Below are 18,589 nucleotides of genomic sequence, written 5' to 3' on the forward strand. Positions count from 1 at the left end.
TGTCAATCCAGTTTAAATCCATAAATAATTAGCCCAAACTAAGGAATTGTTAATTAAATTTCGTACTAACGCCAACTCCATCGCCATACTTACCTAGCTAAGAGCTTAATTTAGTATTTGTCAGTTAACGATTACACGACTGAATTGTTCTAACCACCATTTCCAGGTCTGGTAATATAAACTTTCAGAGCACGATTTAAAGTTCAATTTGCATCAGCAAATTTATGTCGAAGTGAATTTTACTTCTCATTAGCGTTAAGGTCACGACTGAACATTTTAATACTAGGAATCGTAGAATTCATATTTGATCGTAATAAAATGGCGTAGGTAGGAATTGTTCTTATAACTTTAATTAGCATTTAGGTTATTAAAATACAAGCCTACATACCTATCTATTTACAGATTTTATTTTATAAATATCGCTAAAACATACTACATATAATACAGGTCAAGGAACAAAGTAGGTATGTATATATTTTTGAAATGTTTCGTCTTAGATTAGTAATATTAAAATAAAGTAATTGCAAGATTGCAATTTTACTTAATATTAAACGTTTAATACTTAGCTATAATAAATACCGTTCTCAAATTTCAAGCTGTTTTCTCCTTACCTAAACGTACAGAGCTATAATAGTAAAAATGGATTTCTATGCTGTATCAAAAATCTCTCATGTTTTATACCTATAATTAGTTAGTTAGTTAGTTTTAAGGAATAAAAATTGAGAGGAATTTGATGAAAAGAATTCCTACCTAAGATGTATTAAATTACTATTTTTTTAATATGGTATAATAACATAGTATAATATATAATTATATATATACTGAATATGTAAATTAAAGTGGAAAGTAGGGAAAAAAGTATTAATACAAAAAAAAACTTGGCATTAATTCATATGTGACAAAAATGTCTCAAACGAATAAATGATTTTTGATTTGATTTGATTTAATAATTTCTGACTGTATAATATTATAATTCTATATCTATATATTATGTATGTATATACAAAAAGTAAAAACTAAGTATTTATATCAGTTGTCTAGTACCCATAATACAATCTGCTCAGCTTGCGACTAGATAGCGCTGTATTAATTGTTCTTGATATTATTATTATTGTTATTATAACCTATATATGCTTAGTGGATGAACTATATCACTTCACAAAATAATAGTCATAATTTCAATTGGACGACACAAGAAAAGTTGATGTAACTGTTTCACTTTTAAGAGCAGATTTAACATATTATGTAGGTGTTTACGTTAATTCCTATTATACGTATATTGTAATAATTTTTAATTTTGCGCTACGTTTTATAGAAATAGAAATAATGTAATTAAATAACAAATTAGAAGTCAAACGGCCTCTTAATACAAGAGGGTACTTGCGCCTCTGAATCTTTCATTTGCGCGTTCTCATTAAACGATCTCGGCGACGACGTTAATTAATTCACGGGTTTTGGCTTAATTACTGTAATTAGGTAATTAAGTGATGATTTACAATGCTGGTGTGTATTTTTATTATTGTTCAAAACAATAAAAATAGTACTTAGTCAATATGACCCGTAACTCTAACCTATAATACCGAATTTCGAGAATCTGAAATGTATAAAAAACTCTTTATTGTACATATTTTATAGAAGAAAAACAGTAAGTAAAATATTAATAACAAAAGGTGGTGTAATAGAAATAATATATGGATAATTAACACAGTGCCATCTAGTCCCACGGTAAACAGAGGTTGTGTTATGGGTACTAGACAACTGATATAAATACTTAGATATAGATATTTTGTTTTTGTAAATACATATATAATATACAATGAAAACACTTAGACCGACACAAACAACCGTACTCATGAATATAAATGTGCGAAAAACCGTGTGAAGAGTCGAATCCGCGACCATCGGTAGTCGCTTGGTCAGGTTTGGAAGTTGTCAGAACAACACAAAGTGCTCAGAAATGTGCTTACGTTTGCCTCATTTTTTTTAAATCAAGATAGCTGCGTGGAATTTAACTTTTATTTTATTAAAATAAATGAACTTTCAAAAATAAAAGTAGCCTAAGTTGACCCTTATAATATTAACTATCTGTGACTGAAATTTAGTCAATAACGATCCGGCCGTTTCGGAGATTAGCATAAAACAGACAGACAAAAAAACTTTTAAAATTTTTTTTTCGCTTTAACCACCATATACTTTCATATGGATTCAGTGAAAAGCGGTTAATTTGAAATTACAAAAAGACGTTTCAATTTTATTTATTTGTAGAGATTTCTCATTCCATCTATCTATACTGAATATAGTTAGATTTTTAAGTTAGATAATTTTTTTAACGTTAGAAGGGATGATAATGTAATATTACCTTTAAATCTTTTGATATTCAGCACAAATGCACAAAAAATGCAACGAAAACGTCTCACTCACAGTCTCAAATTTCAAAGAACAGATCCACAACACGAACTATTTAATTAAACACTCTATTCTTAAGGACACAAAGTTCATTATTAACCGTACGCAATTCTTAGTACGTGATAATCTGAGAGCTTTTTGGAGCCGACACTCGATGCCGAATTGAATGTAACTCGATTGAATTGAATCGAATCGTATAGTCGATTGTTTGTTAAATTGGATGGATAATCTCTTTGGCCTTGCGCAAGCGCTATTGTACAAAAAGGCGTAGTAATGGCGCTAAATACATTATCTTCACGACTCTTATTCTAAATGAGGTAGTCATAATAATAATAATTTTTATTTTGCATCCATTATTTACAATTTGAATTGTTCCCCAAACGCTACAAAATCCGTTGTGTAATTTTAAAGATTTAAGCATACATAGGGTATAAAATAGTCGCTGTCGCTCTCTGTACAGCGACAGCGACTATTTTATACTATGTAATGATTCTTTTATTTCTGAAGTACAGGTTACAAAGGTCTTATGAAATAGCAAGTTTCACTGTATTTTGTACTTACACGTATAAATATACTAAGTAGAAACTTGCATTTTAGGCACCAGTTCCCTTCTCTAACAATTTACAATTACTGGAATTACATATTACGAAAAAAAAAACAATCAATTAAGATATTAACTTAAGTTTATCACCATTTACTTGCAGTATGTGTGTGTGTGAACTTGTGACAATGTCAACATACTTCTGTTTTTTTAAATAGAATAGAATAGAAAATCATTCATTCAAATAAACTTACATTGAAGCACTTTTGAATAGGCATCACATATTTTCTTAATGTACCGCTTATTCGGAAAGATGTCTCATCACAAGAAGAACGGTCAGAAACTTGAGTGTTGCTCTTTTTAATAATTTAGTTGTAACTTTACATTTTAAGTTGAACTGTGTGAATACAAACTACCAACTAGCACTAATTCGATAGAGTTAAATACACAAATAGAGAAAATATTGAATACACAACCGACTAGTTGAATAACTAAATAAGAATAAATCAGTCGTAGTAATTAGAGCAGATCAGTCCCTACAACCATCACTCGTTCACGAGTATGACGGATGAGCAATTTAATTCAGGCTATATGCACATATATTTAAAGGATGATAATGAAATGATGCACCCGCGTAGGCTAACAGTATATGCTGACGGGGCACCAGTGGCGCCAGTGGCGTCAGCACCAGTGACCACGCGAACATGTGGAATTTCCTCGACTCAACGATGAAGTCCCAGTATTAAAAAAAGGAAAATATGTTTAGACAACTTTAAACATTTCTAATATGTTGAACCTAAACGATTTTGCAATCGACAAATGTACGTAATCTATACATATAAATAAAATTGGAGTGTCTGTTTGTAATATTGAAATCACAATTTTAGGATAATCTCTGAAATGGTTGGACCGATTTTGACGGGACTTTTTTGGTGGGTATCTGATGTAATAAGTAAGTGCCTAACTACTTTTATTTTTGAAAAATAAAGTTAAATTTCATACGGACGAAGTCGCGGGTACAGCTAGTGTACAATAAATCCTATAAAGTGAAACGGAAATATCATGTATAGGGTTCCGCCGGCCAATCTCGTAATCAACACCGATATGATACGTAAAGAACCCCATTTAACTATAGAAAAATTTCTTTGTGCTACCACCAGTATAACTCGACTCCCTTGCATTAAACAAACAATATTATAATTTAACTTTTGAGCGGTCAACTTAAAATGGTTTTGTACTCTTATAATTCGATTACCCTTATAGTTCAGTTTCCTGTTCAAGTTTTTTTTAAACAGGAAGGAGATGTCAAATTTTAATCAAATTATTCTATAACAATAGACGTAAGTTATGATTACGTCCTATTAGACCCTTTTATTATTGATTATGGGTTTTGTATGGCGCATTCAAAGATGTAATTCACTAATAAGTCCATTTAATATAATTATTATAGGTATGTATTTCATTTAATACAAAAAATTATTCGTGTTAGTATAAGTATACTTGGTATATTTCTTCGAATCGATTTTGATGATATTTTATATTTATATTCGGTAGATCTGAGAATAGGTTGTTATCTATTTTTAATATCCATGAGTGATAAGAGTGGCCCAAACCTAATTATTACAAGAGTATTTTTTGATAGGATTATTATTTTATCTTTATATTTTTAACATTGGTGTTACACCACTTAAGCTAGCTAATTCGGCTGGCAAGAAACTGTACTGGTATATTTATATTTTTTGTGTCATAATTTTATCTACTTTATACTTAAATTTTATTTATTTAAATGTAATTAATTTAAATTGAATTTAATGTAGATATATTGCATCACGAGTCTAGCGGTTTAGTAACAAACCGTCTTACTTCCAATGATCGCAAGTTCTAATCCTCGCACAATACAAACATGAGTATGATTGTTTGTATTGGTCTAGGTATTTTGTATGTATATTGTGTATGTAGTAACAAAAAGACATTTAGGTATATCTATCACTTTATAATACACATATTATAAATTTTGCTTAGTTTGGGACTAGATACAGCTCTGTGAATTGTCCTGCGTGTATAAATCATAGATTTAAATTGTGGCAACAAATAAAAACGCCATGACGGTAATTTCACATCTTTGTAATAATAATTTTATTTATAAAATAAATTAATTTTACGCATTCCAAATTCAAAATATGGAAGAGGTTTTATATCTCGTACATTGGGTTTAAAACTTTACCAACACACTTGTTTATTAAGTGGATCAAATTTCGCGGGTTTTCAATATACATATAAAGCAACTTATAAAACACACGTGTATATAAACGCAAATAGTGAAGTTATATTCTATAACCGCACTATTTGATATTTTTATTTTCAAATTTCGAACTGTCCGCCGCGCGCCGCCAGCCAGTAGGCAGTGCGCTGATTTAAAAAAGTTAAATGGCGGGAATGCAACAGTGTGGTTTACAGTTTTATGGTTGAGTTTATTTAATATCAAGTGTGTTGAAAAACGTTGTAGGTACGATGTACGTGCGGAAACACACTCAGCTCTATTATGGCCGTCGCCTTCGACTCGAGATGAAATTCCGCTTCGTGTGTTATAGTTATAACCATCATAATACAAATACTACCTGAATCTACAAACGTTGTTTTGACATATAAATTAAAAACGCTATTAAAAAAAGGGTTGGTGGTAGAAGAATGAAAATTTAGGGTTGTATGTATTTTTAATGCCACATTACAAAGAAGAATACGGGCTAAGTTCATGTCAGTTCTTCTTATCACGAAATCATTCCGAACTGACGGTAATTTTATATAAGAGTCAATAGACATTAAAAAATTCAAGATATTCTAATTTTTTTTTAATTTTGAAAGAACTAAAAATTGTCCAAAAAATAAAAATAAAATGGGACATGAAAAATAAATAGTAGCCGATTCTCAGACCTTCTAAACAAGCATATAAAATATAAAAAAAAACTGTCAAGCCGTCTCGGATGAGTACGGTAACTAACATTATGACAGAAGAATGTTACATATAAGTCTATAGCACAGTTAATAAAAAATAAAGAGTAAATAAATATCTTACGTTGGGTCCTCAAAATGATTATCACCGTAAACTAATAAAATGACCCGACATCGTACACATCGGGCCAAAAAAACGTCTCACCACAAACGACATTATCGAGCGGAAGGGAGGGGATGAAATGAGAAGAGGCGGTAAATGATGTGATAGCAATAAACACAATTTCCCGGTTGTGTGCCGCAAATTGTAGACACTCGGTGACTCTCACACGTCTTATGTTGTGTTGGATCTAACATAGCGTAATGTATAAATGAACTTCAAGTATATCTAAGTAAGAAAAGAAATAGAAATAATCTTTATTCAAATAAACTCAACATAACGACTTTTGAATAGTCATATTTTTTATTCTATCACTCATTGGGAATACAAATTCATGACAAGAAGAATGAGCAAGGAACTTGTCTGTTGCTTTTTGAATAGATGAATAATATAAATAGAAAAATGAATGAAATACAATAAAAATATTTGTTTTATTGGCTCCAATTAAGCATAAGTCATGATAGTGAACGCGTATCGTGTTTACTTGTGTTTCAATATTTTTCGAACCTCTATTGAAAATCATTGGTTATTCATAGTCATATATATCATAGTCATCCGTAATTGGTTTAAATTGAGCAGTGTGATTATAAATATTTAGATTAAACAAATAAGAAATTATTAGGTTTTTAATAAATACCGACACATGTAAACCTAAAAAAAAAGTTGATGACATGAGATGAAATGCCTGCATAGGTCTGTCACGATTCCATCAGCTTACCAACATCAAAACCGCATTCAAATCAGTCTATTGGTTTTGGAGCTACAATGCTACAGATTAACGCACAAACACACATGTGTATCTACACAGACACGTCAAACTTGTAACATTCAGTGGTCAAAATATATGTAAGTTATACATGTATAATAATAAAAGCCTTTTTATTTCCATATCATCTGTTATTTTTGCAAATAAAAGTAAAATGTGGTCAGCATATTTTCTTTCTTATGATCTATTGCCGCATGCATCCTCATGTAAAGTGCGAATACTGTAACTACCATATAGTAATTTTTGTAGCTGTGACGTGGTCGAGTGGAATGAGTAGTCATGCTTACTAAAATTTCCAGGCATGTGGCGGCGTGGTGGGCCGGGTCATTGGGCTCCCTAAAATATGGTCGAGTGCAGTGATGGCTGGCTGATCCGTCATACTCGTGATCGAGTGCTGCTTGTAGGGACTGGTCTGCTACTACGACTGATTTAATCTTATTGCATATTTATATTTGACCCAAAAAATTAGTGCTGGTTAGTAGTTTGTATTCACACGTTTCGACTTGTAAATGTAAATTTACAAGGATTATTTAAAAGAGCAACACACAAGTTTCCTGCTCATTCTTCTTGTGATGAGAGAGCATTCCGAACGAGCGGCAGATAAAAAAAAATTATGACTATTCAAAAGTGTTGAATAAATGATTTTCTATTCTATACTATTCTATTCCTCTGCCCTTATAACCATCCACATCCATATGTAACACCTTCCTTAAAATATTATCCTTCTATATAGTCCACGATATCATCAGCTCACCGCTTTATTGGTCTTCTAACTTTCCTTTTTGTTGTAATTTTATTTTATATAAACTATTGACAAGACAGAATTTAAAGCATATAAAAGAATGTACATTTAAAGAAATATAAATTTAGAATTAAAAAAATCTTATTAGCCAGATACAATGCTTTTTCCTTCTGGTCCTTTCCATTTTGTAGTTTTGATTGTCCATCTGCCATCACTAACCCGTGAGATATGACCAACTTTTGCCATTTGAGTTGTAGAGTTTGATGTTAAATTGCTAATAACTTGCATATACAATTAAAACTTCAAAACTAGACATGATGATGTTTATTTTAGTGCAACGCAGTGTACAGTGCGAGGCACAAGTTAACACCGGGTTAGTCGACACACTTAAGTGAATTACATGAACTCACGGGTTCCACGCTCGAACTGAGAACATTCTAGAAGATTCTATGAATTTAATATAATCTTACTAATACTATAAAATATAAACGCGGAATAAACTGAGAACATTCTGGAAGATTCTTTGAATTTAATATAATTGAACTAATATTATAAAGGTGGAAATTTGTGAGTGTGGTTTGATGGCTAAATGTTTGTTACTCTTTCACACAAAAACTACTGAATGGATTTTAATGAAACTTTACAATAATATACCTCATACATCAGTATAACACATAGGCTATAAATGTAATGGGTAAAACCGCGGGCGCAGCTAGTAATATATGAGTGTATAATGAAATAACTGAATGTGTTTTTTTTCTGACAATGAATAGGTGCCAATTCCTATAAAACTTAGTACATAGATATTAAAATCTCTGTGGTAAATATCAAACATGTTCCATTTTTGTATTGTTTAATAAAAAATATAATTTGAAAATGGAACTCTACTGGTGGACTGAAATTCCATTTGCAAATTATTTAATAAAAAATAGGATTTGAAAATAGAACTCCATGGGTGGACGTTGTTCCGTTGCAGCCACTTCTAGTATATTTTCTAGTTCAAAGAGTCGGCTAGCGCGTATGGGATTAAGTTATAATAGTTATTAATTGAGCTCTAACTCGATTGTCGCTGGCGTCGCGTCGCGTCGCGTCGCTAATCGAATGTCGACATACCCCGTTAAGTCATTATGGTGTTGTTCCATTATGGATTTTGGCAGTTTTATAATTGGTACTTTTTTTATATAATTTTGTTTAATGTAATTAGACTGACAATTATACTGACGGATGACCTGATGATAAGTTGTAACTTTCGTCAAGAAGAGTGCCATGTTATATGTCATCCTATGACACTTGTGACACTGCTCATGCGTTGCCGTTTCCATTCGGTAACATGTAAAATTATATAGTTAATCTAATCAAGTCATATCAATAAATCAACATGAATGATGACTTTCATGTATTCATGTCGGACATTTTAGCCGTTTATGAACGTCAAATTTCTATACATATTTTTTCCCCAACGTCCAGTTCAGTATACAGATTCAATTGAGAAAAACTGGCAAGAAACTAAACTGATTTTTTATAATAGCCAGTATTTCTCCATTGTTTACCTACGTAGGTATCTATGTATGTCAAACATGTATGTCAAAATGAAAATCCCGTGTATAAACAACTATTGCCATGTATGTATGTTTGTCGTTTTGTATTTCTTCCTAAAATAAATAAATTGCATTAACTCAGAAATAATTTTAAAATTTATCTAATTTACTATCCGTCCATGATATGCCACTGATATATCTCTTCTTCTTCTTCTTATTCGCTTCGTTCTTGTCAGAACGGTCGTGATCATTATGTAGTGGGATGTGAGGCTGATATCATCCGCCGCACGACAGCTCGCCATTTGTCTCTACTGTCTGCCATTCTGGTACACTCGTGGAGTGGACCGCCTATTGCTGCTTTGATTTGCTCGGTCCATCGCATGGATGATCGTCCACGGGGTCTAGTACCATCAACTCTACCCTGTATGACAAGTCGCTCTATGGATGCGTCGTTTTACGTGAAACGTGACCGAAGGAGGTAATAATGCGTGATTGTGTTGTTGCTGATAGACGCTGTGTAATGCTCAGGTCTTCGAGTATAGAAACGTTTGTTCTAAATTTGGTCCATGATACCCGAAGCATTCTTCTCCAGCACCACATTTCCAGAGCGTCTATCTTTTTCTTTTCTATATCCCGCAGGGTCCACGTCTCCGCACCGTAGAGATATATGGGGAACACGAGTGTACGCACTAATCTCACTTATACTCTCAATTATACTGATATATCTACATAGATGTATTTGCTTATTTAAATGATAGATATAAGGAACGTCACTTGTTACTCTATGGGACAGAACAGCTGTTGTTCGCGCCGCCACGCTAGGGTGTCCATAATCCGCGGGAAATGTGTAGGATCCGTCGCGGTCTCGGATTATACGCATTAAACGATTATTGAGGATATATTATTATCGTTATTATATTATTATTATTATTATAGATGTGACCGTGATATATGATATTATTTGACGGCCCCGCTGGTCTAGTAGTTTAACATTCTGCATGTATGTATATCATACGTACAATGTATTCATGAGTATGTTTGTTTCGATTTGAGTGTTTTCCATGTGTATATAAAAAATATCTATATATTTATATCAGTTGTCTAGTACCCATAACACAAGTTTTGCTTACCGTGGGACTAGATGGCGCTGTGTTAATTATCCAGAGATATTATTATTATTAAATGATTATCTAAACCCGCAAACTAGTATACGTGAGTAGTGGTAGTCAAAACCAGTTATTTATAATTCAATAAAGCACTTTATTACTTTACATTAGGATTGAAATTTGAACTTTATCAATTTTTATTCTGGAACGTTTAACAGAAAGAGATACAATACTTTTATTACTAATTACATTTTATACTACATATGTAAAGATTAATAATCTTATTACATTACAATAAGATTGAAATTTGATATTTCTGGAATAATAATCAGAAAGAGATAGAATACTCTTACAACTAATTACATTTTATACTATGTAAAGATTAATAATCTTATTACGTTACAATAAGATTGAAATGTGAACTTTATCAATTTTTGTTTCTAGAATAATCGACAGAAAGAGATAGAAGACTCGTACAACTAATTACATGATTAGTTGCACTAGACAAAAGAAAAGTAATTTAGTTGAAATACAATAATTATCCTTTCGTCAAGAAAGGGTAAATGACTTCGGTCATTAGTAACGTTTTTGCTACTAATATACTGTTGTCTGGTTTTTCATACTAAATGATTTATGTGTATTAAGACTATTTAAGACAGTGATGGCTGGTTCATCCGTCATACTCGTGAACGAGTGCTGTATGTAGGGACTGGTTTAATCTTGTTGTATATTTATATTTGACCTTAACAAATTAGTGCTGCTTGGTAGTTTGTATTCACACGTTTCGACTTGTAAATGTGAACTTACAAGGATTATTTAAAAGTGCAACACACAAGTTTCTTGCTCGTTCTTCTTGTGATGAGACAGATTTTCGAATGAGCGGTAGATAAAAAAAATGTTATGACTATTTAAAAATACTTAAATAAAAGTATGATTTTCTATTCTATTCTGTTGGATATAGGTAGAGTTGCCAACCGTCCTGTTTTCCCAGGACATGTCCTAGTTTTCGAAGTGTCCTGGAAAGTTCTGAATAGTTATTTGGCTGCGTGCTGGGCTTTTAAAATATGCGCGCCTCTTAATTCGTGATTTATACATCATAATTTAATCAAATACTTTTTATTCAAATGTATTAATATAATAGCATACATAGAATAGAAAGAATAGAAAATCATTTATTCAAATAAACTTACATTGTAGCACTTTTGAATAGTCATCACATTTTTTTTTTAATCTACCCCTCATTCGGTATGCTGTCTCATCACAAGAAGAACAAGCAAGAAACTTGTGTGTTGCTCTTTTAAATATTTTATTTTTATAATTCTTACTTACAATTTAAGTTTAAGTGTGTGAATACAAACCACCGATTAGCACTAATCAATGAAATAATAAAATAGAAAAAACATTCAATATACAACAACTGGTTAAACAATTAATAAGAGAAAATAAGTCATAGTGATTAGAGCAGACCAGTCCACACAAGCAGCACCCGTTCACGAGTATGACGGATGAGCCAGCCACCACTGCGCTCGACCATATTTTAGGGAGCCCAATGACCCGGCCCACCACGCCGCTACAAGTCCGGACCTTTTAGTGAGCATGACTACTCAAAACACCAGACCACGTCATAGCTACTCACAATTGCCATCTGATGGTTATATTATTCACATTTCACATAAGAATGCATGCGGCAATCAATACAAAAACCGCTACGCTCTCATATTTCTAAAATAATTGAATCAAGAAAGCAATAATACGGTCTTTCTCTGGACCACTCATGGTTGCCTGGTAGATAAGGCCGCAAGGTGTTAAGTCCGTCATATGTAGACTTTGTTTTTGTGCATTAAAGTTAAATAAATAATGTATTAAAATGATTATATTAATTACTTGAATTTTACTACACATTAATATAACTATTGCAACACTATTACTGCGTTCTGTTTTTAAACTGGGTAGTCCTGGTTTTTTGAACTTTCAATTCTGGTTTTTTAAATATGGGCCTGGCACTAGGGTTGCCAGTTGCCATATAGGTATGAAATTACATTCATTGGTCGTTTCTATATATTCGTTTATATATTTTTAAAAACGGACTTAGATTTTATTTCTCTTATCCTGTAATTTTACTGTCTAATCTAATCTCTACAACTAAAAATAGCGTAATATTCTTCTTAAGAAATCTTCTTTCTAAGAAATAGGTAAGATTAACTGATAATTTTGCATTTATAGTACTAGTATGTATTTACTAGGGTCCAGTAACGGTATCAATGGTCCAGCGGTTTAGCACACCGCTTTACATCTGATATTCGTGAGTTCGATTCCCCTCACACACATTTGAATTCATAAGTCGGTTGTTTGTATCGGTCTGGGTGTTTTCTATCTATATTATGTATGCATTTACAATAAAAATGTATCTACGTATTTATATCAGTTGTCTAGTACTTATAACACAAGCTTTGTTTACCGTGGGACTAGATGGCGTTGTGTGAATTATTCAGGAATATTATTATATTATACTAGTTAATTTAGCTGAAATTACTGCAGCGGAATAACAATACACTATTTGTTATTCTACTAAATAAACAGAAAAAATTTACTCCCGACCTAAGGATTCATATAAAATATGATCTGCAGAGAAATCTAAAGTTTATTCTATGCGCGATAATGTTCAAATTGCAGTGCATTATACTTAAAATATAAAGGGTGTAACAGACGGGGCGTGTTAGTACAAAAACGTTTATTAGCACATTTCTGCGGCAAGTCGAGCGTGTCGCTGATAAGTGACAAGCTATTGAATACTACGGTGTACACATGTGACGTACTATTGAGGACAGTGCTGTCTTTTAAATTATTTAAGAATTATCTTATTTTAATGACGAAAAGCATAATTTCTACTGATTGGCCGCTATATTTATTGAAAAGTGCAACAGGCAAGTTTTGTCCTTGGTCTTCATGTGCTGAGTCTGCATTTTGAATGAGTGGTAGCATAAAATAAATGTATTATTAGAAGACTATTCAAAAGTAATTATGTTAACTTTATTTGAACGAAGATTTATGGAATGAAAGATAGGTAAAATATATAAAAATATGAAATTTCGTACACACACACAAACATATATTTATATATTTAATTTATATAGAGAAGGAATAAAGAGTACTATTTTTTAAATAATGCATAAAAAATAGGTTCAATGAGTAAAAAAAAACATTACACAAAGTACAGTATTTGGCAAACACACACAAACATAGTTAGAGAAAAAACATAAGTTAGAGAACTTATGTTGTCACTTCCGGTTTTTCTAGAGTAATGAGGCACAAAATGGCGGCCTATGAACAGTGACTCAGATAAATAATAACGTTCGAATTTCAACCACTGGGCCATCACTACTAATTATAATGTTTTGTTTCAATACTAATTCACTTTCAAATGATCTTATCAACATAGAGGTCATTCAAGCTAGAGTAAGCATTAAGTATATGCCTGCATGGTGCAAATTAGAATAAAAGCATTATTGCTAAATCCATTGTATTATCAATATTTGAATGGAGTTCCATTTTTAAATAATTCTATTCCAATTCATAGTCACCCTACATCTTTCCCGACGTGTCCAACGTAGCGAATTCGATTACCATCACTTTCTCATTGTTGTCTCTTCGCCGTTTAATGGACTCTATGCTTTGTATTACGTCCAAACACAATAGAACCCTCTAGCCAAACAACTTCAACACATCGCATATATCAATTTAAACTGGACTTTTTTGTACAGCTCTAAATTAATCTAAATGTGACATTCAATTGTGGAACTATCATTTATATGAGATTATTTGCTGCAAGAGATCAAATTATACTGGTTCTTTTATAAAACATGCGGTGACAATAGTGAAGTGTTTATGTGTGACTGCCTTTATAAAGACGGGTATAGATTAATTGTAGCTGATCAGATAGGATCGTTTTGCGATTAGATTGAAGAGTTACATTTTATACCTTTTTTTTACTTAAGTGTTAACGGAAAATACGGGTAGTATACTGTAGTCCAATATGGCACTACAGTTACAGAAAAAAAACTAGGTATACATGTGTGTTCTTATACTTGTTACATTATTTAGAGGAGCCCATTTTTGACAATTTTATTAATAAATTAAAAATAATGAGAATTATTTTTAATTTATTATAATTTAGCATTGAAAAATACATACAAATTCAGATTTTCACCCTTTAACTCTGTTATTTATAGCAATATTTAATTAGCTAAATATTTGCTTCGCTAGTCATTACATAGTATAAAACAAAGTCGCTGTCTGTCCGTCCCTAACTCCCTATGTACGCTTAAATCTTTAAACTAACTACACAACAGATTTAAACGTGGTTTTTTAATAGATAGAGTGATTCAAGAGGTAGGTTTATATGTATAATACGTGTACATCCGTGCGAAGCCGGGATGAGTAGCTAGTTACTTAATAAATTATATCTAGTATGAATCATAAACAAATATTTTTTATGATCAAACCAATTTTGCAATAGAACTATCTACATTCAAGTCTAGTTCATTTGGAACTATCGTTAGAGGCTTTACCGTTTGTAACGGAAGCGGCCGGTAATTCGTTTAAACACGTCTAGTAGACGTAACCTACCTATACGAGGTACGAGATTCGATATGAAGGTACGCGTTTAATTTACAAGCACATCCAACGTTTGTAGATTAAAAAAAAGTTGCAACCGATTAAAAAAAAGGAATTTCAAAAATGGAACTTATAGAACAGTTGCATTGCCAATTTTTTTTTCTTCTGGCTTCGGACATTGCAAATATTTCGTACTAACTGTACCCGCGTTTTCGTCCATGTGGAATTTAACTTTATTTTTCTAAAATAAAAGTAGCCTAAGTTACTCCTTATTACATTAGATACCTGTCAAAAAAAGTCCCGTCAAAATCGGTAAAGCCATTTCAGAGATTAGCCGAAACAAACAAACAGACAAAAATTGTAAAAAATGTTATTTTAATGTATACACCGTATTTATATTCATATGCATGTAGTAAAAAACGGTTGTTTCAATACTACAAACAGACACTCCAATTTTATTTATATGTATAGATTGTCAATTTATACTTGCAATGCAAAATATTTGGAATGGGCGAGGAATCGAACCCGCGACGATCGGAAGTAACCCGGTGCCTAATCCGTTGAACCACCGAGGCCGTCGTGATTATTATGTACATATATAAATATGTATATTATTCCTTTTTATAGTACAAACTGAAGATTTTATATTTATTATTGCGGTTAAATTTCATATATTCTGCTATAGACATACGTCTAATGTTTACTTATTTTTTTTATATGTAAGTACGATTATATTGCCGTGGGAGATAAACTGATGACCGCCGAATGGCAAGATAATTACAAAAGGGGTTGGTTGATTAAAATGTCTTTTAAGGGAAAAGATAAATTGACATAACATTTCCTAATGTTCCGCAAATACTCTGGATTCGTAATGTTCCCTTTGTTCGTAATGTCATTGACTCAAAATATATGTATATATATGTTATATATTGCAAAACGAACTGAAAATATATCTTACTAATATTATAAATGCGTGTAACTTTCACTTTTCACACAAACTTTCACGCAAAAACTACTGAACGGATTTAAATTAAACTTTACAGTAATATAGCTTATACATAAGAATAACATATAGGCTATAATTTTAAAAGATGTTATGTAAATTGGGCAAAATATCATGACGAATGTCAAGTAAGTGTGATGCAGACGAAGTTGCGCGGAAAAGCTAGTCTTTAATATATTATAAAAGAAAGCCTCAGCTGCGTATATCTGTATATTCACAATAATCTTAAAAACTGCTGAAGGAATTTTCATAAAAGAATATAGAGATTTCTAATGATAGTTTAGGTTTTAATTATTAAGGACATCTATACATATAATATAATTCATTTCTTTATTTTATACGACGTAAAAGAGAGAAGTAAAAAATATTATATTTTGTTTGTATGTCTAAAAGATTGTATGTATAATACAAATATTCACATCGTTTGTACGACGTATCACAACAACACTACTGCATGGAATTGAATTAAGCTTTCACCGATGTATTGCCATCAAAATATTTTATTCGACGGGTTGCCAGATAAACGTAAAATAAAATATTAGGTACAGTATAATACTAATAATAATAAAACTTACTACTTTTTATGTCGACCAGATTTCAACTGAGACATTTTGGTCTAAGTTGGAAAGTAGACAATGCTATCTTTATTATGAACCTAATTAAAACCAAAACAATTTCTTTTTACTTAAAAACGTTTTTGTCGTATTAGAAAGCAATTAGCAAGCGACAAATTTAACTAGACCTCCGTATAACTCTTAGTTATACTGCAAAATCTCGTTTTGTTATATAAACACTGGGGTGCGAAGGTTTTTGTAAGCTGGTCGTTCCGCCTGACATATGTTCGTCTCGCGAAGCTGTAGGGAATTGAGTGGCATAAGCCCTTTGGGTTCATTATTGTCCTTTTACCCTTTTCTAAGGGCCCTTCGTTTTGTTTGCGAACATTCTCATTTCAGTAACGCGAAATTTTGTTAAGTTTGATTTGAATCTATATTAAAACTATTGATCTACTTGGTAGTAGCAGGACTGAGTCATTATTTATTTATAAAGAATATATAAAAATTAAATATTAAATTGTATTTAATAAATAAACTGCAATATATATATTTGAATATGGCGAACTTAACACCAAAGGGCGTTCTCTACCAGTCAAGCATAAGGCAAACTGAGAAATTGGTAAGTGGCTCATTATAGTTAACAAACATACCTACATGGTTACTTTTTGTCATTATTCAAACACATACTAACAAATTTATTTATGTTAATTAAATTGTCAACAACTATGAAATTGTAACTCTATAAATATATGCAGAAATTCAATGTTTGATCACTATATAGATATGCGTATCGGTCTGTGTGTCTTATATATATATATAATGTATCTATGTGGCGGAATTGTATTTTTAACGTGAACTAATGAACCCATTACTAATGTATCTTGCCAGGTTGGCCTCCATGCGGTCCTCCCCGGAAACCATATTGATAAATTCCTACTGAAAATTACGAGTAATATACCTATGTAAACATTAATATAAAAAAATCTAGTAAAGTAGTCTGTACTTACCGGAGTAAAAAAAAACAGTATTAGAATTTTTGTTAATTTGTCCTTTGCGGTTGTACATGCTAAACTCGGAAACGACTTAACCGTTTTGATTTATTTCTATATATTATTACTATTACATACAATTATTTATAAATTAAAAAAATTGCGCTGACAATATTATCTGATTTTACTAAGAATGAGTTCTATATTGATTATCGCATGCCTCTTACTTGTTGTTGTGTAATTATTTAGCGCTTGTATTGACTTTATTTGAATAAAGATTCTTTATATTTCTATTTATATTGTATTTCTATTAATTTTCTGATCTGACCATGCCAAGGTAGAATTATAAATGTATGTATTAAATACATACATTTATAATTTAAGAGCCGCATTCTTATCAGTGGAGTTTTGCCATTTCACCAAAGAAATTGAAAAAAGATTGTGGAAAATGGCAAGAGTCTTACGCAACAAAATTAGAAGACACAGATGCTTATTGTACAAAGAAGAAGATAAAGTGTGAGAAAAAAAGCCACTTACTTGTACCCTAACTTCTGGCAGGTTGACCTTCATAGCTAATTCTTCTCTGGAGTACACATCAGGATAGTGACTCTTCTCGAACGCTCTCTCCAGTTCGTGTAACTGATATGTCGTGAAAGTAGTTCGGTTTCTTCTGTGTTTCTTCTTGTCTGCTGCAGACCCTGGTCTTGGGGTGTCATCGTCACTACCAGGAGGTGATTTGTCATCTGGCGGCGTTCTTTGGCTGTACCCATCATTGCTGTTACAGGAACCTTCACCTGGAAAGATAGTATTCAATTGTAGATTTTATCATAAGGCAGTAAAGTAGTTTATGATATTTAACCTTGAGAGATAGAATATTTTATTTGCTAGAACAATAGTTAACATTGGTTTATACAAGTTGACATTCCTTTCAGTCATTCAAAGGTTGACTGGAAGAAATCCTCATTTGGGATAAGTCCGCTATTGTACAATTTTAAGATCGTTATAACCTTATTTAATTTAAATGTATTTACTGTACAATAAAGTGTTACAAACAAACAAACAAAATTTGTCCATTTTTATTGACCGCGTCAAAATCATTTACTAACCTAGAATGTTCTATCTTACATTATACAACTAGCTACTCGCCCGGGCTTCGGATAGGTGTACATGTATTATACATATAAACCTTCCTCTTGAATCACTATCTATTTAAAAAATACC

At 31.8% G+C, this 18,589-nt stretch overlaps 1 protein-coding gene across 1 annotated transcript in view; it reads right to left on the minus strand.

Annotated features, from left to right (window-relative positions):
- Positions 1–18,589, minus strand: part of LOC131841661 (retinal homeobox protein Rx1-like) — a 64,808-nt gene that overhangs the window by 23,483 nt on the left and 22,736 nt on the right. The window contains exon 2 of the mRNA XM_059189986.1: positions 17,906–18,162. Within this exon, the coding sequence (XP_059045969.1) occupies positions 17,906–18,162 (257 nt within the window). The remainder of the gene's footprint in view (positions 1–17,905; positions 18,163–18,589) is intronic.

This window comes from Achroia grisella, unplaced genomic scaffold, assembly GCF_030625045.1.
Source record: "Achroia grisella isolate CSIRO2021 unplaced genomic scaffold, CSIRO_AGI_Agris_v1 utg1867, whole genome shotgun sequence".
Taxonomy (NCBI): domain Eukaryota; kingdom Metazoa; phylum Arthropoda; class Insecta; order Lepidoptera; family Pyralidae; genus Achroia; species Achroia grisella.